Source organism: Balaenoptera ricei, chromosome 13, assembly GCF_028023285.1.
Source record: "Balaenoptera ricei isolate mBalRic1 chromosome 13, mBalRic1.hap2, whole genome shotgun sequence".
NCBI classification, from domain to species: domain Eukaryota; kingdom Metazoa; phylum Chordata; class Mammalia; order Artiodactyla; family Balaenopteridae; genus Balaenoptera; species Balaenoptera ricei.
This window is the reverse complement of record NC_082651.1, coordinates 51,467,350-51,487,478: the sequence shown is the minus strand read 5'-3', so window position 1 is coordinate 51,487,478 and position 20,129 is coordinate 51,467,350. Positions and strand designations below refer to the sequence as shown.

Below are 20,129 nucleotides of genomic sequence, written 5' to 3'. Positions count from 1 at the left end.
AACATAATGAAGTGTTTTTTTAAAAAATTCTTTTTTTCTTAACATTTATATTTAAAAAAGTTTTGTACAAAAAAATCCTTGCACTGTAGAAGCGAAAGCAATCATTCATTTCTATGTTAAGTGTATTCTGTTTTCCATTCACAGCGCTTGCAATGTTGAGTCCGAGTAAGTAAGCTCATTAGTCAAGTAAATGGCGGGCAAAGTTTTTTTTAGTTTTTTTTTTTTAAATGCTCATCAATGAGATTGTGTTCAAATTATTTTTTTTCAGCATTCTTGCAACTTTTCCCTTAAGTATAGACCTGTAAACTGGGAAAATTGTACAGTGCACTTAATTGTCCTATCTGAGCAGGTTTATTTTATACTCAACCTCTGTATCTCTGATTAGAGAAAAGATACAGATATTACAGGCAGAGTCAAGTGCTATTTGAACACCAACTGGGGCAGATGCTAGCTTAATAAAAAAGAAAAAATTAAAAAAATAAAATAAAAACAATGAATCCTCTTTCATGTTAACACAAATAGCACACAGTGTATGGAAAAGAAATGAAGTACAAATTTTAGGGAGCACAGACATATATACTGCTACTCTTAAAATTCTTTCTCTTCTTTTTTAAGAATGTCACATTTAAACGCAAGTCTTAAGAATTCATAGTTAATCATCATTGTATCAATATTAGCTTATACACCTGTTCTAGTTTTAAATGGCAAATAGTACCACATTGTGCTAATAAATCACATATTTTTTTCCTCTGTTATCCTCTGTCAAACCTTATTGTCAGTCTCTTCTTTTTAACATGCTATTCAAGGTCTTAAAGTTTATTGTTTGATTGTCCATTTGACAACCAAGTAGATCTGGATCTATTTCTTCTGGTGCCAGAATTTTTTTCAAAAGACATTATTTAAAACAAGTTATCTTCATAAAATGAATTCCTTACTAATGTATTTAATCGTGTTCCAGAGCTTTTGCACGTTGCACTTTCCATTTAATCATCATTTAAAAAAAATAAAACTTTGGGCAAAAGAGCCCATTTCTTTTAAGCTCTCACCAGGAGCAAAATAGCTTTTATACTGGTATAATCAGTTTTGCTTACAAGATTAAACGAAAGGGAAAATGATGATTAACTAGGACATAATGGGTCATATTTTTAGGTAGCCATTGTTGTGAGAAATACAATATAGAATTATACTCTAGGTCCTAAGGTTTATTACCTCACCCAATGCTGAATTAAGCTACAAGTTTTATAACAAGTAGAAAGAACCATCAATGTGGTTTTAATAGATCCAAGGCACTCATATTTTAAAACCAAATGATAGAATAAACTTGTTTTATTTTTCTGTTAATTTGTCAATTCAAGGCCTTTCCTTCATCTCCAATTGATATATTTAACCCTTTAGAGACAGACATTTAGCTTGTAGAGATTTGCTTTCAGTGCCATCTATTCTGTCTATAGAGGGTTAATCCAAAGACTGTTTTCCCTCCTCACGTTATAAAAGAAAACTGTACATGATATGTATTACAGAATGTATGCAGCATGGTCTTTTTCTCTCTCTCTCTCTTTTTCTCTCAGAACGGAACTGGAAACAGCAACATGTTTTCTCAGCAACGAATCGGGGACAATTTAAAATAGCCATAACATACCATACATGCTGTCTAAGTTTAAAAAAAAAAACAAAAAACATACACAACATGTAAATTATTGCACAAGAGAAAGGCTCAAAGTTTGCGTAAAATGCAATAGTATTGCCCCATACAGATCATGCATTCAAACGGTGAGAACATAAAGGAAAAAAAGAAAAAGAAAAAGAAAAAAACAAAACAAAACAGGTGTGCTGGTGACAAGCACTCTCATATTCTTAGCTTCCGTTACTTCTGTTTGTTTGTTTGTATGTTTAAATCACATGGGACTAGAAAAAAATCCTACAGGGTGTGGGGCTGGAGGGCGATGGGGAAAGGGGAGGGTGATGAAAAAAGGATGTGGCAGGTGGGAGTGAGGGAGGGGTATTAATATACCTCTATTCAGTTTTTATATCATTATTCAACACTCGATCACTGTGCCATTTTTTCATGTGTTTCTCCAGGGTACTGTACACGCTAAAAGGCATCTTACAAATTTCACATTTGTAAACGTCCTTCCCCACCTGGCCATGCGTTTTCATGTGCCTGGTGAGCTTGCTACTCTGGGCACAGGCATAGTTGCACAGCTCGCATTTATAAGGCCTTTCGCCCGTGTGGCTTCTCCTGTGGACAGTGAGATTGCTACAGTTCTTGAAGACTTTCCCACAGTACTCACAAGTGTCGCTGCGTCTGCCCTCTTTTGAGCTGGGCCTGCCCGGGCCCGGACCACTAATATGGGGCGTGCTCCCTCCACTTCCCGTGCCGCTGCGCCCCGAGATCCCTCCGTCCAGCTCCCCGGGCGGCGTGGAGAAGCGCAAGCTTCCGTTCTCCGAGGAGTGCTCCGACGAGGAGGCGAAAGGCGATTGTCTGGAGTCTCCGAAGCTAAGGAAGGGATCTTTGAGCTGCCTGGAGGCCGCGTAGCCGGCGAGCCACTGCGAGTACACATTCTCCGTGTTGGGCATCGCGGCCGGGGGCAGGTCGAACTCCTTCTCGAGCTTGATGCGCTTGGAGAAGGGGCTCAGCGAGCTGGGGCTGCCCAGCAGCAGCTTTTTGGACAGGCCCCCCGAGGCCGACTCGCCCGGGGAGCAGCCGCGGCCGTTAACAGTGCCATCGTCTATGCGGTCCGACTCGCCGGCCACCGAGTCTTCGTCGCATGTGTCCCTGTGGCCCTCGGCCTCGGCCAGGTGGCCGCGCTTATGCTTCTCGCCCAGGACCTGGTGGAAGGCCTCGCTGAAGTGCTGCATGGAGCTGAGCACCATGCCCTGCATGACGTCGGGCAGGGCACGGCCCTCGTCGCCCACGCCCACCACCGCGCCCCGCGAGCTGTTCTCGTGGTGGCGCGCCGCCTCCAGGCTCAGCCCGAAGCCGTAGTCCACCCTCTCGCTCTCCGTCAGCTCCTCCTCCTCCTCTTCCTCCTCTTCTTCCTCTTCCTCGTCGTCCTCCTCTTCCTCCTCGTCCCCATTCTCCGGGATCAAGTTGGGGTCGTTCTCGCTCTTGAACTTGGCCACCACGGACTTGAGCGCGCTGCTGGCGCTGCCCACCAGGTCGCTGGTGCCGGGTTCCGGGGAGCTGGCGGTGGAGAGGCCGTCGTCGGACTTGACCGTCATGGGGGACGACTTGTGCATGTGCGTCTTCATGTGGCGCTTCAGCTTGCTGGCCTGTGTGCACGCGTGGTCGCACAGGTTGCACTTGTAGGGCTTCTCGCCCGTGTGGCTGCGCCGATGCACCACCAGGTTGCTCTGAAATTTGAACGTCTTGCCGCAGAACTCACATGACTTGGACTTGACCGGGGGCTGGGAGGGAGGAGGGGCGGATTGCAGAGGAGGGAGTGGGGGCGTCGCCAGGAAGGGCGGCTTGCTACCTGGCTGGAATGGTTGCAGTAACCTTTGCATAGGGCTGGGCCGGCCTGGGGACAGCGGTGGGCTAGACGTGTTCCCTGCCAGCTCTCTAAGTCTCCTAGAGAAATCCATGGCGGGAGGCTCCATAGCCATTGGATTCAACCGCAGCACCCTGTCAAAGGCACTCGGGTGATGGGTGGCCAGGGCCATCTCTTCCGCCCCCAGGCGCTCTATGCGGTGGGGGTCCAAGTGATGTCTCGGTGGTGGACTAAACAGGGGGGGAGTGGGTGGAAAGCGCCCTTCTGCCAGGCCGGAAGCCTCTCTGGATACTGATCCTGGTATTCTTAGCAGGTTAAAGGGGTTATTGTCTGCAATATGAATCCCATGGAGAGGTGGCTGGGAAGGACATTCTGCACCTAGTCCTGAAGGGATACCAACCCGCGGGGTCAGGGGACTTCCGTGTTCGCTTTCTAAGTAGATTCTTAATCCATGAGTGTTCTGTGCGTGTTGCAAGAGAAACCATGCACTGGTGAATGGCTGTTTGCAAGTTGTACATGTGTAGCTGCTGGGCTCATCTTTACCTGCAAAATAATACAACACCAACATCAATGTTTAATCACCAAGGAGGGCATCAGCAATTGCTTATTTATGTTCCACCTCCAGCCTTCCCTGCCCCCAGCCCTCAACCCCACGGCCTAAGCCCTCACTGACCTTATCCCTTGTGCCTAGATGGTGCTGGCACATCTGGAGGTTGATGCCCAATAAATATTTGTCAAATCAGTCTTCCTGCCATTTGACTCAGTTCTAAGAATTTTAAATCCAGTCTTCAAAGCAGAAAGATCTAGACCGATTCAAGTTTGAGGATGAGGATCCCTACATTCTAGAGAAATTCAGCAAACGTCTTTTGAACTTTCCAGTCTTTCACCAGCTGTGTTTTGAGTCAAGCCATTTCATCTCTGTGCCTCTGTTTTCCTCGCCCGTTAAGTGAGGGATTTGGACAGCCTGGCCTAAGGGAAACTCCTGCTTCCTAAATCCCCCTGGGTGGCAGGTGAACTTTCTAAATAGGCAATCATTTCATGGAGATATGAAAATAGAGAAGGTCAACTCATTACAATTCTCTATGGCCCTAGAAATGCTTTTAATCTTAGCCTGAAACACACTAATTGTTGATATTGTTAAAAATGAGAAGGTACTCATGAAATAATTACGTGGAAGAGAGACTACCAACATCCTCACAATCCCAGCCTGTGTGAGGGTCAGTTAGTCCCAATTCTGGCTCCACAACACCCCACGGGGATTCCCATTTTTATCTCAAGGGCTGTTACAAAAAAATCTCAATAGAGAAATTTAATTCAGACTTAACCAACAGGCCGTATCAAATCTTTAGGAGTTGTCGCCCCAGTCGAACAAATGCGAGTCTAGAGAAGTTAGGTGGAGTGTCTAGTGCCAACTTAAGCAGACACAGCATCCTAGTTTAAGAACAGTTAAAGCAGCCAGCACCATGAAGGGCAGCAGGCTGAGAAATGCTACACTAGCCCCCTCCTCATTATTTTGAGAGGCTAACAACGTGAACCAAATTATACAACATCCTGCGCCCTCAGCTGAGCCTCAGCTCCAGTTGAGAAAGAAACAGAAAGATACAGTTCAGCTAGTCAACTCTTTGGCCAGTAGCCAAGCCGTCTGGAGAGGGGCCCTGCTTAAGTCACATTATTTCTCTCTCGCTGAAAAGAACCCGAGAGTGGGAAATGCCGCTGTGGCAAAGAGGGGCCAGCTTGACTTCCCAATCATTCCTTTTCGGTGATAGCTAAACTAAAAAACACATATAACAAGGGAGTAACTAACAGTTTACCGGTCAACTCAGCATTAAAAAGGGCTCAGATGCTGGTGGCCAAAGGACTAGGATGAGAAAAATCAGTAACTTCCCAGGAATTCCAAAAAAAGACACTGTATAAAACACAAATGAGAAATACACTTTAGTCCCCCTTTTTAAGAGGAGTTCCTTAAGGCCACAGATAGTATTTGTCAGTAACTTTTGAGAAAGGAAAAAATTCACCATGGAGTTAAAGAGTGGGAATGAGGAATTAATCAATTATGATTCCTCCATTTAGCAAGTCAGAAAAGCTGGCAGCGTCTTCTCAGGAGCCCCAAACACTCATATTCCAAAACAAGCCAGCCTCACTCAAGCACTTGTCGGAATAATGGACTCCCTGCCCTGACCTTGTAATTTACTTTACAATGCATTTATAATCTCACTCAATATATCCCACTCCTGGGTAAATCTCTTTAACAAGATTAGATGATAAGATACCAAAATTAGGTTTCAAACATTTGCTAATGTGGAGGGGGAAAAAAAAGGCAGAAAGATTTTGAAAGAAAACGCTGACATTAGTATCACATTATCTGCCTATTTTTGTTTGCCTCCTCTCTTCAAAGGGAAATAAAAAGCATCATTGAGAGTATTTTCATAAATTTTTTGTTGTTGTTGAACAATGACTTGGGTCCTAAATAGGCAGGAAAAAAACTATCTGGTTCCAACTACCGTGACCCTCTGTGGCTTTCTCCTTTGCCTCTCTAGGACTCTGTGTTATTATCATACATTTAGCCTGACAATCTGAATTGGGTAAGTAAAAAGGAGATTTGTCAGCTGAAGCAAGTCGTTAACACTTTCATCACTACAAATGCCTTTAAATCATATTTTACCTTATAATATTCTATTGAAACCCAGGACTGGACCCATAATTAGCGACGCTGGTTTTGCATGCACCATAAATGCAGCCATTGATAAATGCCGAAATCTATATAGCACTACATCAAGGATCTCATCTGGATCCTTTTAAAAAGGCTTAAATGAGAAAAGTCCATTTTATTTTTCTGCACTGAGCTTCCTAAAATTTTGTTTTCAAAGCCAGTTACGTGATCATGCTACAATATGTTAACACTGTGCTGTTACCCTCCCCTCTCTCTCATACATCAGGTCAGAGAAAATGGCATTTTATCTTATCATGAGCATACAACATACAGTTTTCACTACCGCATTTTAGTATTCCCATCAACTAGATATTCTAGATCATGAGGGCAGCTAGTGTAATCACAATGTCAATGAGAAGGGCTGTTACGATTGAGACTAAAGATTACATGGAAAGAGCTGCTTTGAAACTGGTAATTATTACCAGTCCACTAATAGCAAATGATGCATTACAGTTTCACCATATAATCTGTATTTCACTCAGCTCATGCCAGCGCACCATATTATATTACAGTGCTCACAGATTCTAAATTCCTAAACTGCAGTCATCAATAAATGTGTTACTTGCCGTAATTTGTGAAATTACTTTGTTCATAACATCTTTGATGGTTTAGAAAGACCAGAATTGATTTCCTGTGTGGCAAAATTAGGGCTACATTGATTTATTGACGTGTAAAATATAATAATATTCTTCATTTACTCTGATGAAAATCAACTTCTCAATTTGAGAGCCTCATTGGGCATTCACTGGGATTGTTTTGATTTAGAGCAATAAATGGAGACCTGGCCCCGAGCATGGGAACTTGAGGCATCAAAACGGTTAAAATCAGCTATTAGCTCACCTACAGCTTTTACTTTATTTCATTTTATTGTATGGAGAGGAATAACCCCATTCCTAGTTTGTCACCAAGGCTCAAGAGTCATGATTTTGAAGAGTGACGTCTTATGAGGGACCCCTGGCTCTACTATTTACTAGCTGGTAGCTCTGGGACAGTCATTTAATTTCTCCAAGTCTTAGGTTTCCTATCTGGAAAATGAGCGTAAAAAACAGTACCTTAAAGAATTGTGAGGCTCAAATAACAAACGTATATAAAAGCTCTCTGTAATCTATCAGGTCTAACACGAATGTGAGTTTTCATTATTACCAGGTTTGATTAGTTACCACGAATGATGACTAACCACACGTTACACACCCACAAGGGCTTCTGGAGGAAAGACTGAAATCCAGAATCCGGGCTTTCCCAGGCCTAGGGGAGGCCCTGGTTAGAAGAAAGCAAGAGGGGGTGATTTTAAGGCCCTTGCCCATGGTCCACCCAGCAGGGAGGCCACAAGGTCAGTGCTAAATGCTCTGAAAGCCAAGGACAGCTGGTTAAGGCAGCTGAGTGGGGTGCGGGTCAGTTTTGCTTCAGAACTTTCTGGATCCCTACAACCCATTTCCACATACCTTGTTCTGGTCACTCCTAAACTGGTCCTGCCGGCATGGGCACCAGCAAACTAGGCTCCCTCCCGTTGCCGGAAGCAGGGAGAAGACAGGGACTCCTTATCAGGCCACTGGTTTCCCACCCCGTAGATCAAACTCCCTGCCCTCAGGAGGATCCAGCGCAAGAGAGAGAACTCACTCCCTTCCTACCCCTTCCCTCCAAGGGTGGCTCTGTTCCCACAGCCAAGTAAGGGCCCCAGGCACCCCCAGTAAAACGAGGCGAGTTCTCCCCACCCAGTCAGCATGTAGGGACTTGAAACCATGAGTCCAAACCCCTAAACTCTGTACAATCGGTGACCTAACCCAGGCTTCTGCCCAGCTAGGCTTGTGGGTGCGGGGGGCAGTGCGTGGCGGGGAGGTGCCTTTAACCCCTGCACCACCCAGCCCTCAGGACCTGAGGGCTTGTGAAATTCATACAATAACTCTTTGTTACCTAGGATTACCTAGGAGTTAATTAAAATAAACAACTAGCTTGGAGTCTGATCTCAGGGTGCAGGCCCTGCCCTGCAGACACCATTCACAAGAAGGTTGGGTCTAGTTGACTTCCCATCTGAAAACCAGTCACCTTTAAGGCCCCAACTCCTGCATCTTGCTCTCTGTTATTCCCTCTCCACGACACATCATTCCCTTTCTTTTTTTCTTTCCACAAAAGGTTATTTTTTTCATTTACTTTAAAAATAAAAATATTTTCCTTAAATACAAATTAGATGCCACACTTCTTTTCTTCTTGAACCTGCTTTTTTGTGTTTGGGGTGGAATCAATCCCCCGGCCCCCTCCCCCTCCCCCCCATCTGACTTTTTAGCCATGCATGACTCATACCATTTATTCCTACAGAGAGAAGAAAACTGTATTACCTTCTAAAACAACATCTTTCAAAAACATTTTTTTCCCAAAAACATTTTTATAAACATACAAATCTAAATTTCATAAGAAGGTCCCCACTATAAAAGTTGGCTTAAACAAGTAACTGGATGGTGGTAGTTGTAGTGATGGCAGGGGTGGGGGGGATGGTATCTTTGAATTTTAGCAACAATGCTATGCATTTTTCTCTAAATCTAGGAGAAAAACAAATAGAAATTATATATGTATGCACATATATAATGTACGATGCATATATAAAAATATACCATGTTTAAATACACACGTAAATGCATATATAACATGCATGAGGATAACTCTAGAGTAACTGTGAACTGACTCCTTTCGGTTCTGGCCTCTGCTAAAGACATATGCCATGGCGTAAATTCGAAGTCCTAAATGAGGCCATGGGAGTGAACGTCCAGCAATACAATGGGCCCTGAACACGCAGACGTATGCAGTCACCAGCCACGGAGCCACACAAGACCCTGGGGAGAAGACCCGCAGGGATGAGCTGCTTTCAGCCCCATGCCTTCAGTAAGGAGACAGAGAAAAAGGGGAGGGAAAAAAGCCACTTGGGGCTGAATGGATTGGGGGAGCTGGGTGCCAAGTGAGTAATGGAATATACATATGCAGATGCCAACGTATTTTAGAAATAACTCCTTTCAGTACTTAAAAAGTAAGGGTAATTTCCAGAAACTCTCATCTCTACACACATGGACGTTTGTAGAAGAAATAATGCTCAACTTACAAATACCCTGCGGGGCATATTCTGCACTCATCCCGGGCGTGGGGATTAGAGCTCCGTGTGTAGAACGAGGGGAGGAGAGGCCCCTCCAGTGCAGAAGTTTATCTGTGAAAGAAACCCAAAATCAAGCACTAAAGCTATAAACAATGTGCATCTTAAACCACAGGATATCACATTTCAATTCCATTAAAATAGATTAACATCATTACAACAGCCTTGCAGATAGTTAACAGGCCCAAGGCCTGTATCAAAAGAACAGTGGTGAGTTCTTTCCCACAGTTGTTTTGTTTTTAATTTTGGTCTTTTTTGACAAAAGGGAAGGGAGTTTGTTTTAGGTATGGGGCAGCAGGGGGGGGGTGTTCTTTGGTTCATTTGTTTATTTGTTATTGTCTGATTATTGTCTTATAATAAGAGATGTGTAAATAGCAAGGGGAAAATTGGTAATATGATTGGCAGCCTGGTAAAATGGGGGGATTTATCTGCAAGGCTGGTTTACATGCATACGTTTACTTTACTTAAACACAAGCTCAAGCAAAAAACAATATGGTAACAGGAAATGAGTAGATTTGTGAATCTTTTCTTCTAGAACAGAGTCCCACTCTGCCTTTCCTGTCCCACTCTTCCCATTCTGTTTTTATGACAGCACCTTCAATGATAGGGAAACCTTGGGCATCTCAGGACTTGGAATTCTATCCATGGAGTACCCCACGTAGACATGGCTGCTTACAGCACAAAGCAGTGGGCAATAAAGATTAGACTTCTGGGGTTGAGATAACTTTGGCCAAGTCCTCACATTAAGGGTAAGGAATCCTACCGTTCAATGACAAGGAGCGAAGCAGCATTCCAAAAATAGCAGCACCCTGAAAAAAGTGGCCCACCTTCTCTATTCTACTGCACTGGGTTGCACTCTGGTGAGGAAAAATGACTTCTCACACTGATAAACATAAATCTAGCCGTAAATCAAGCAGTTCTAGCAGTGAGATTTTTGTGAGAAAGGAAATATTTGGTTTGTGCAACCTGGGGATTGTATGGTTTATGTGGTGAGTTCCTAGCTTTTCCAAGTCCACCTTGAGCTAACCAAGCATGGAGAGGTCAACCTTGAGACAGACTGGAGGAGAGATGGAGCAGGGACACTCCATGTGTCCTAGAGGCTTGGAGTTTGTGATGATTGGGGGAGGCGGGAGAGAAGAAAAACAGACTTTGATGGTGAGTAAACAGAGTATGTTTTCCATTAGCTTAATATTAAGAGCACTTAGAAAAGTTGTTGTTATACTCTAGGATAGCAGGTCTCAAGTGTAAAATACATCCTGTTCTCCTATAGATCACGCTGCCAAGAACTGCCAGGGCAGTCAGCACAAGGTTTCCTTTCATGAGGAGCCTGGTGGGTGACAATGGCGTGTTGCTCGTGGAAGCCCTTACACAGAGGCATAAATCTGTTGTTACTGGGCCTGCCCAGGGAGGCTCCGCCTAGCCCGAGACCATCGACAGAGGCATGTCCTCCTCCCCGACCCCAAACAAAACAAACACCACAAAATGAACCAGCAAAGGCAGGAAGACTGGACTTAAAAAGCAAGCATGTCTTCATCTAACTGCTTATGTTCTATGAATTGAGAGGCAAGGGTAAAATTAACTACAGATTTAGTCATAGTGTTTTTCAACGAGAAATCTGAGAATCCATTTTTGCACTTGTTCTTGCCTCAGCTATTTAATAAGTTTGTTTGTTGCCAAGACTGAAGTCCGTTTCTTAGGAGACCCATACAACTGAGTACTGTGACCCCAGCATAAAAGCAACAAGGTACTTGGACCCTCACACTGGGAAAGACTCATTTCATATTCCCTGCCACTTACTCTGGGAAGACCCTGAGGTGTCTCAAATAGACCCCCAGCAAGCAATGGGAGAACCGTTAACCTGGTCCAGGCCTGACCACTTGCATGCGTCTCCTGTTGGCAAACTCATCTACTAACCCTGGGCCTAGGGCAAGCTCAGTTTCTGTGGGTAGCAGCCTGGCCCAGTTACCCACAGCACTAGGCCACAGGGCAAAGTGAGGGCTCATCAAGGAGAGTGTCTGAGTATCTGCCACCATTATTTGGTTTTGGGTTTGGTTTTGAGTTGTAAAAAACCTTAGAGATCATCAAGTCTAATGCCTTCATTTTACAGGTGGGGAAACTGAGGCTTTGAGAAATTAAGTGACTGACTCACAGCTATAATGATGGTTAACCACAAAAGTGAAGATCAGAATTAGTCTCCTGACTCCCCAGTCCAGTGTTCTTTTCTGGGATATCCATCTCTCTCCTCCCCTCTGTCGTTCCCACCCTGGTCTGTACTGCTCAAGAAGTACCAGTGAGAAGGGATCTCTTTCTCTTGACCCATTCGGAGGAACAACCTCTCTTGGGCAAGAGTCCAGCCCAGAGGTGCTGAGTGGACCTTTCAAAAGGTCCAAATGAACTGACTTGGTTTCAAAATTGGAAAACACCTGATCTACTTCCTGCACCTTACCTCACCCCCACTGTTTTCATCCTCTACTTCTGCTTCCCCTGCAGAATCAGCCAGCTGAAGAGAAACAAACCATTCCTATCAGCCTAACAAGCTACTGACACTGTCTTCGTGAGAGAGACTCATACTTGCATTTCTCTTCCTCCACGAAGAGTGTCAAACCAAAAAGACAATGGGGACCCCAGCTGATTCTGCAGCCTCTCCCGCCAAACACATCTCTGAACACTTTCTCATTGGTAAGTAGAATCAACATTCCCACAGGAACTGGAAATGCTGAATTGTTAATAGCTTCCCTAGGGTTTAACTTCCTGCTACGATGCTTTCAATTATTCCATCACACTTTAGGCAGAGTAGAGTCTCACAATTAACGCTTCTAAGCATCACCCTCAACCAGCAGCTCTGCCTTCCCAGGCTGCCCCTGACTGAGGGCCTCTTCTCCTCCCACCTGCATTTTCCTTCTCCCCAGGGAGAGGTGGGCTCCGGCGGCTGGCAGGGAAGTGGGCGGTCTAGCTATGCTCTCTTTATTGCCTTGGTGGTTCTCTCAGGCCAGTGGTTCTCAAAGTGCAGACCCAAGCCCAGCATCAGCATCACCTGGGAGCTTGTTGGAAATGCAACATCTCAGGCCCTTCCTCAGAATTACTGAATCAAAAACTGGGATTGGGGAAGTGGGTGTAGAGTAAAAGAATCTATGTTTAGCAAGCACTCCAGGTGATTCGTATGCACAATCCAGTTTCATTAAGTGCTGTCTTAGCATGAGGGGAGGAATGGAAGCTGGAAGCTTTGATGTTCTCCTGGCAGCCAGAGATCCACTGGCTATGAGGCTCTCGTCCCTTCTGTCTGGGATTCACCTCCTTTAGGACCAGAGCAAGCTTGGGAAATTCCTAAGGATCCCTCCATGTGGAATCCAAGGTTCCACCCTCCCTCACTGACCAGGACAGGGAACAGGCCCAGACTCAAACAGGGAACGTTCTTTGCATAACATCCAAACCAGCTTATGTCAGGCAGATGGTGTCCTCACTGCTTCCATAAAAGCGGAAATGTTTGCAAATGCAGCTATGGCACGCTGCACGAATGCAGTAAGCACTGGACTCCTGTTTCTCTTTCTGGACTCTCAAATGAATTAATCTTTTCAAATGCCTTGTACTCCTCTGGTGAAAAGCATTTTAACCTGTTCTGTTTCATAAAAGTCTCTCCAGACCCAGCATTTCCACTTTAGGGCCTCTGAAATGCCTTATGCATTATTAGGTTGCAATGTTTCCCTATGGCTGAGTAACAAATAATTGATCTTATCTTTCAGGTCTCATTAAAAAATCTGCCACAAATTGGGAATGGTTTTGATTGAATGTTATGCATCGGTCACTTTAGATTTCTATATGCATTGGGACCAACTTTTGACACAGAGCTCTATAAACCAGGTGGGATGTCCCTGGAATTGAAGATCATTAAATCAAGTTTTAGGTTTCCCCAAGAACATCTCAAAGATTCCTTTACTACTGACCTGTTATTTGTTTCTGAAACTAATCACTGGGTGTGTCACATAGCCACATCACTGTCTACCAATCAACAAGTAATACCGCTGATCTACAAATGCGCTGAAACAGCTGAGCACAAAGCATTATTTCCAAAACACTGAATGACTGCTCCGGGTGCTGACTTTTATATGAATTAAAAACCCAGGCCTCTCTAGAGGAGTAGATACACGTATAGATGTTTGCTGTTCACGAAAATGTATATGTGCATTTATGTATTTCTTTTCTTAAACATATGTTTCTAGATAACTTCCCTGTTTTCCCAGCAAGATGGGGCACAAAAGAAGTAGAGCCATCCCCAAGAGGAAGGGTTACCCTGTGAAGCGTGACCTCCCACTCATCTTGCGTCTTCAAAAAAAGAGAAGATGACAACCCACTGTGATGGGGAGGGATCTCTATATTGGTGACAGGCCAAAATAAAGGACACTTACCATCCCTTCTAGCTCCAACATTCTCAAGTCCCCTCTCTGCCCTCAGCCTGTAGCCAACCTACAGACTACACTTAAAATGCATCCCAAAAGTTTGTAAGGTTCCCTGAACGAACCAATTCCAGTTCTATCAATATTACTGGATCTAAATCACAATAATAACAACAGTGCAGCTAGTCTAGGATAGAGGCTTCTTCATCTAACTGGAAAGCAAATCCATTGAATCTCCTTCTAGCTCCTGACCCTCCATTTAAGACAGATACCAGCCCCCATCTCTCAGATCCTGTGACTTTTTAGAGTATTATAGAGCCAACATTAGCAATGCCTGTGTCTTGAGTTGTGTCAATCTGAACTGAAAATGTGCCAGCTTTATCACTGCTCACAGACTTCTTAATTAACCTTCTGATATTGTCAAAATTGCATTCCCTTTTGTTCTAGAAATGAGCATTTACACGAGTGTTTTCCCCATCACTATGCTTTTTCACTAGCTAAGCTTTTACCGAATCATGATGCTCCGTATACACAAAGCAAGCAAGAATTCGTCAGACATCACACTATAGAATTTCTTTGCTGAAACTTGTTCATGGTCCTTATATTCGTAGAGACTTCACCAATGACTTTCATCTCATCAATCACTCACTGAAAATTTTTTTTTTCTCTTTTGACCAAGTCTATCATCTCAGAGCCTTGACTACCTAACAACACATTACTAATTTCACCTTTTAAGAGTTCTCACCTTAGGCATCCACTCTATGAGTGAGGAGGAGAGATGACATCTTTCATGCCCCTTTATCTATAAAAATGCAAAAAATGCAAGCCGCCAATCTGTCAGGCATAAACAAAATTTTCTGCAATCTCCGTCTTTAACATAAGCAAAGCATATAATTCAAAAAAAAAAAAAAAGGAACTTGCTTTTCTGAAGAATAAGTAAGCCAAAGACATTGTATTCCATCTTTGTGTTGAAATGCAGATTTCCTACTAAAAGGCAAATCCTTCATTTCAAAAGGTTGAATAGGATGGTACTTAAAAAAAAGAATTCCAACTGGTTAAATTTAGGGTGTTGAAAAAAGTTCATTCCAATAATATTTTTTGGCTCTGGGCCCTAAGTATTTTCACTTGATCATGAATTAGATAAATTTTTATTACATTTAAAGCTCTTGCCTTAGAATGGTGGAACTTCTGGAGGAGACTGGAAGGGCAGCTCATAAGAAGACAAACTGTCTTAGGACAGTTTTTTTTTCCTTTGTTTAACTGTGTACCTCACTATGCAAGACGTGTGTACCCAGGATAAATTCCATTCATTCATTCTTTCACGCATTCATTCAACAACTATTTACTGAGTGCCCGAACTCAGTAAACGATTGTATTGCCCGAAGCAATGGGCTACCTCTGTGGGCAACGCAAAGAAAAGTCAGACACAGACTTCCCTACAGGAGCCTCCATCTAGTAGAGAAGATAAGCCTGGAAAGGAATCGCTCTGCTCCAAAGTAGAAAGTGTGTCATAAGAGAGGTACAGATAAACTGCAACGGAAATTCAAAGGAGACAAATAACTTCCATTTGGAAGGGAGGAGAGTGTCTTTAGGAAAAAGGGAACTTAGGAACTGGACCTGGAGAGCCAAGAGGAAGGACTTTCTAGACAAAAGAAAAAAGCAGGTATTGATGCCCAGAGAGAAGCAAAGCTCGAGGTGTACCCAGAGCAAATGGGGCCCAACAGGTAGTACATTTAAATCAAAGTATTACTCACCAATCCATCCTGTTGATAACAGAGGATATGGTCATCTAAATAAACCCTCTGAGGGCTTTTGTGAAGGATTCACCTTCCACAACTTCTTATTTTCAAACATCACGTTTTCTTACAATAATGGATGCAGCCACATGAACGCTGGTGAAACTATGAAAGGTCATCTGTCCTGTTTTGTTTCCCCCCCACCCTGATTGTTTTGCCCCCTGATGAGTGGTGAGTGGTCTACCAAGGCAGAATTCACTGTGTTCTATTCCTCTGAGTCAGACAAACAAGTGTTGATAGCCATGTTCTTCCTGCAACCCTGACTCCCCAGTTTAAATAATCTATTTCAGATGTAGCACTGCCAGTTTCACATGGGCTTGTACTTGCTGACACATCTTCAACAAATGACTGTGCAAGAAAGGTGGAGATTTTCCTATACCTCTGTGTCTCTTCAATCATCACCTTGACCTTCCCTCCAAATTTCCCCTCTTTCTTCTCTTCAGAGCCACGGGAAGAGCGGGGGTAACCTTACTCCCACTCTGAGTCCTTATTGGAGGAATTTGTTTGTGTGTGGTGGGGTGTGAGGGAGTGTACATGTGTGGGTACAGGCTTGCCTCTACCTGAGGTTATTTTTCAGGTTATTTGGGGGAATTGGGGAACTACTTTTAAAGAGGCCTTGCCCAATCCATTCCTTCATGGGTCCCACTGAAACTCTCTCCAGATTCCTTTCTTCCTTTAGGATGTTAGGGACTCATTCCTCTGAAGAGACTGCTAGAACAAAGTCAGGAATTTAAGTTCTTCAATCCCAACTCTGCCATTCCCCGGCTAAGCATGACTTTGAGTAAATCCCTTCCCCTTTCTGGCCCTAAGTGTTCTCATCTTTAAAAAGAGAAGACTGGATTAGATGGATGAGTTCTTTCTCCCAGGCCAGTCTTGAGTCTCCTTGAGACCAGATCAAGGGCAGGAGTCTTGGACGCAGTTAAGAGACCTACTATGGGCCATCCTAGAAGCTGGCCAGGATGGGCCTATGCCCCTTATGAACTTGCAGGGATGAGAAAAAACCTACAGGCCTGTGTGGGCTGGGTCTGGTCCCCAGGCTAATTCTCAGACTCAAAGAGTAGGCCTGGTGGTGGTTTTCAACCTCCTGGGGCACAGTCTTGCAAAGCTTACCTGTCTAAGTTTCAAGCAGGAAACCTAGGTGAGTCCTGAGCCAAAGAGACTGAAGGTCAGAGAGAACCAGGAAGAAACTTCCCACAAACTCAGGCTAAATGTCAAGGGGAAAGGTCTCTGTTGCCCGTGCCCGAAGGCCAGTGGCAAAGCTTGGCCTCATGTCAGAGCCTGGTACCCACTGCACATGAGGGCACACACAGGACTCTAAGAAAAGCCAGAGTCCTCTCCCAGCCACCCCAAACCAGGGAGGCAAGGCCCCAGCGTCCTGTGGTCCCTGCCTCAGCCAACCTGAAGGGTTCCTGGAAAGCCATGTGTAAACTGAATTTCTGTAAACTGAATCACATTTGCTAACGGACGTAATTTCAGGGATGTTTCATCACCCTTCCAGGCTCATCGAAAATTGGCAGGGCTTCTAACACTTTTACCTTTTAAGTGCTTCTTCCCCCACCCCCTCCCCAACCTCTCTGTCAAGTAGTTAATGATCTGTAAACAAACACTTTAAATTCAGTGGGGGAGCTCACTATTTAAAGGAACCCTGCGGGGAAACCTTTTGAAAAGTTAACAATCTTTTAATGTGAAAAATCACCCTCTAATTTATCAGTTTCCATTGATGAGATTTGGTGTGTATTGGGCTTTCTTAAAGTGGGGCTCAACCGCAGTACCTTTGTGGTTAGAAGAAGCGGTGAGGAATGAAAGAAGCTGAATTCCTGAACATGTTTCTTTTGCCCAAATCATCCAGTCTCACGCAAATGTATTCGCAGACCCCACTCACCGCACAGAGAAAGGAAGAAAAGGATGTAAAATCATAGCCCCAGCACCTGGAAAACCTTGAAAACTACACGTGTGTTCCCCCTGATTTAAGGATTCGATGTCTGGGGGAACGAGCATTTTCAACTGAGGGGAGGAAGGCCTTTGGGCTGTAAAGGTGGATCCAATGAGACTGACCATTTGCTCAGCAAACGTTTAATTCTGATAACACCAGCCAGGGCAGAGAAGGACTTCTCTATCAAAGCAAGCAGAACATGCAACTCCCAAATTCCTCTGAAGAGGCCACCCCGAGCCTTTTTATCTGCGTCAACTACCAAACGTAATTTATGCCTCCCTATCTCCATTTTCATCAGTCTAAGAAAATATCGGAATAAGTTTAAGAAAACCAATCTTGGCACTTATGAGAAGACCCCTGATATTTTCAGGAGTCCCTGGGCCTTGCGGAGGAGGACCTTTGCGGGATGTGGGCAGTGATGCTGCTGGAGGGGAGAGGCATGGTTGGTGGGTGTGAGCAGGCCCAGAGAGCTGGAGAGTTTTCTGGTTTTATCTTCCAGGGCTGATGTGTGCAACCTTCAAAGGAAAAGGGCCCAGAAGCACGGGTAGCCTCCAAGCCTGGCCCTTCTTGAGAAAGTATGTTGTGGCCTCTGTGGAGGGTTTTATCTTCTTCCCAAAGCCTTCTCCTCACATTCTGACCCCACAGTCATCCTGTGGGATGAGGGAAGGTGTTATCCTCACCTCCCCAGGTGACAGAAGATCTCAGAGGCATCCTGCTGCAGGTAGTGAGAGCAGAGCTGGAACTCAAGAGTCCTGCCCACTGACTTGGGGACCCACCTTTGCCCCTCGTCACCACTCACTCATCTCACTCACCCCACCTCCGGGTGGGGTGAGGCAGAGTGTCCGGGCACTAGTCTTACAGCCACTTGCAGGCAATCACTTGCCTTCCTGGGATGATAAAATAGGGTGTGAGTGTCCAGGGAAATGGGGAAGGCACACTCTATGGGCCTAATGTTCTGTGACAATCTTGGCCAAGAGATTCTTAGAACCAGAACTGGCCATTCTCCAGAATTAAAACCTATTATGTCCTATGGTTAATACAGAACTGCTCAGAAATTATGAGAACTAATTTAAGGCTTCAAAGCTCTACAAACTTAAAAAAAAAAAAAAATGGTCTAGCAGGTCAGGCTCTGACATTTCTTCAGGAACAAAACTAGGCTGCCCTCTTGCCTGAGGTGAGATTGAATCAAGGAGGGTTCTGGGGCTTCGAGGCCAGGCCTCGTCCCATGGCAGAGAGTCCTTCTTTCAGAAACAGGCCTCTGCCCGCCCACACGCCCCTCCAACTCCTGCTGCCACCTGCTCAGTCCCTCAGCGCCTTCCTCCTCCGAGCCCTGGCCTCAGACCCAACCTCTCCTGACAGCCCTGCAGAACAAAGGAGAGGCAGACACAGCCTACTGACTGGTGGCCTATTTTCTTGGCTTCAGAGATATTTTCCTGGCTTTTTACCCAATTTCGAATCCTTCATTTATCCCACTGACCAACCTGGAAAGAATTTCCTGAATAAAAAAGGAGATGCGCACGTGTATCATCTGCAGTCATCCGAGGGGCCCCAGTCCAGCCGCAGGGTGGGTGCTGCTGGCTGTTCTCGGGCTTACTAGTTCTGTTGATACAACAGGGGCAACACCCAAAGTTATCAGACTCCTCCAAGCTCCTCAAACCAAGAACACACCATCCCTTCCACCCACTGGACAGGTCCACTTGGAAACTCAGCTTGTGGAGACCTGGCCTCTTTGGACCTTGAGGCCACCGTCCCCTTTCCCGTCTCCATAGACATCAAGGGCGCCCCCCCCTACAGGGGAGTCCCCAGTATCATTTCCTGTTTTGAATCTAAGACTGCCTGGGCAATGAGGCCTCAGCTATACTCTATTTCCATGCAGCACCAGCAGTGAGACTGACCCGGAGCCGCCCATGTCAAGGTCTCCCAGGTCCACTAGGAAAGGAGGCACTTCCCTCTCCCTAACAGGCCCCTCAGGCTGAAATCCTTTTGCTTCCAGAGCCTAAACTTTCCACTGCTGGGTAGGAAGCCCCCTCTGTCACCGGCCCACAGATCTCCGCCACCATCATGGTCCAGCCCTGTCAGGTGGTGGGAATGTGGACAGCAGGGCGGGTGTGTTCAAAGAGGCCGACCAGGCAAGAACCATCCTGTACTCCCGCCCTGGCTCTAACGCAATAAAATGTCTTCTATCAGTGTAATTCAAGGCGAAGAGTCAAGGGTCTGTCACCATTTTAAAGAGGCTTATTACATGGCCACAAAAATTTGCCTCGGGCTCAAACCTGGCATGTAAGGTATCAGCGTGGGACAGGTTCTTTTGATTTGATTTTATTTTCTTACAAAATCTGAAAATGAAACGCTTCTGTCCCTCCCTTCCACCAACCGTTTTTTGATTTATGGGGAGGAGGAAAGAAATCTGAAGTTGACAGGTTGGGACAACTCCACTCAGCTTTCTCACTCAAAAGCTGCTTTTGTTAAACCATACTTTGCATTTATGGCCTGCGGCTCTTGGCTGACACCGCTGCTCCTCCAGTGCGGAGCAGGCTGCGGACTTCCCCGGGAGGAGGCCCCACTGAGATTACGTGCCCGCCTGCACCCAGGGCGGCAGCATCGTGGCTCGGGGGGTGAGGGGCACCAAGGCCCCGGGTTAGACAAAGGCAAGGCCCGTGAAGGATATCCCA

At 45.1% G+C, this 20,129-nt stretch overlaps 1 protein-coding gene across 8 annotated transcripts in view; it reads right to left on the bottom strand.

Moving 5' to 3' along the window:
- The window catches only part of BCL11A (BCL11 transcription factor A), a 97,046-nt gene that overhangs the window by 6,223 nt on the left and 70,694 nt on the right, over window positions 1-20,129 (bottom strand). Inside the window, exons 3-4 of one of the 8 annotated variants that reach the window (XM_059943276.1) lie at window positions 9,290-9,391; window positions 2,292-4,034 (exon numbers count right to left, since the gene is read on the bottom strand). In XM_059943276.1, coding sequence (XP_059799259.1) covers window positions 2,292-4,034; window positions 9,290-9,391 — 1,845 coding nt within the window. Of the gene's footprint in view, window positions 1-1,859; window positions 4,035-9,289; window positions 9,392-20,129 lie in introns of those variants that run through there. The other 7 variants (XM_059943282.1, XM_059943279.1, XM_059943275.1 and 4 more) reach the window with 7 other exon arrangements.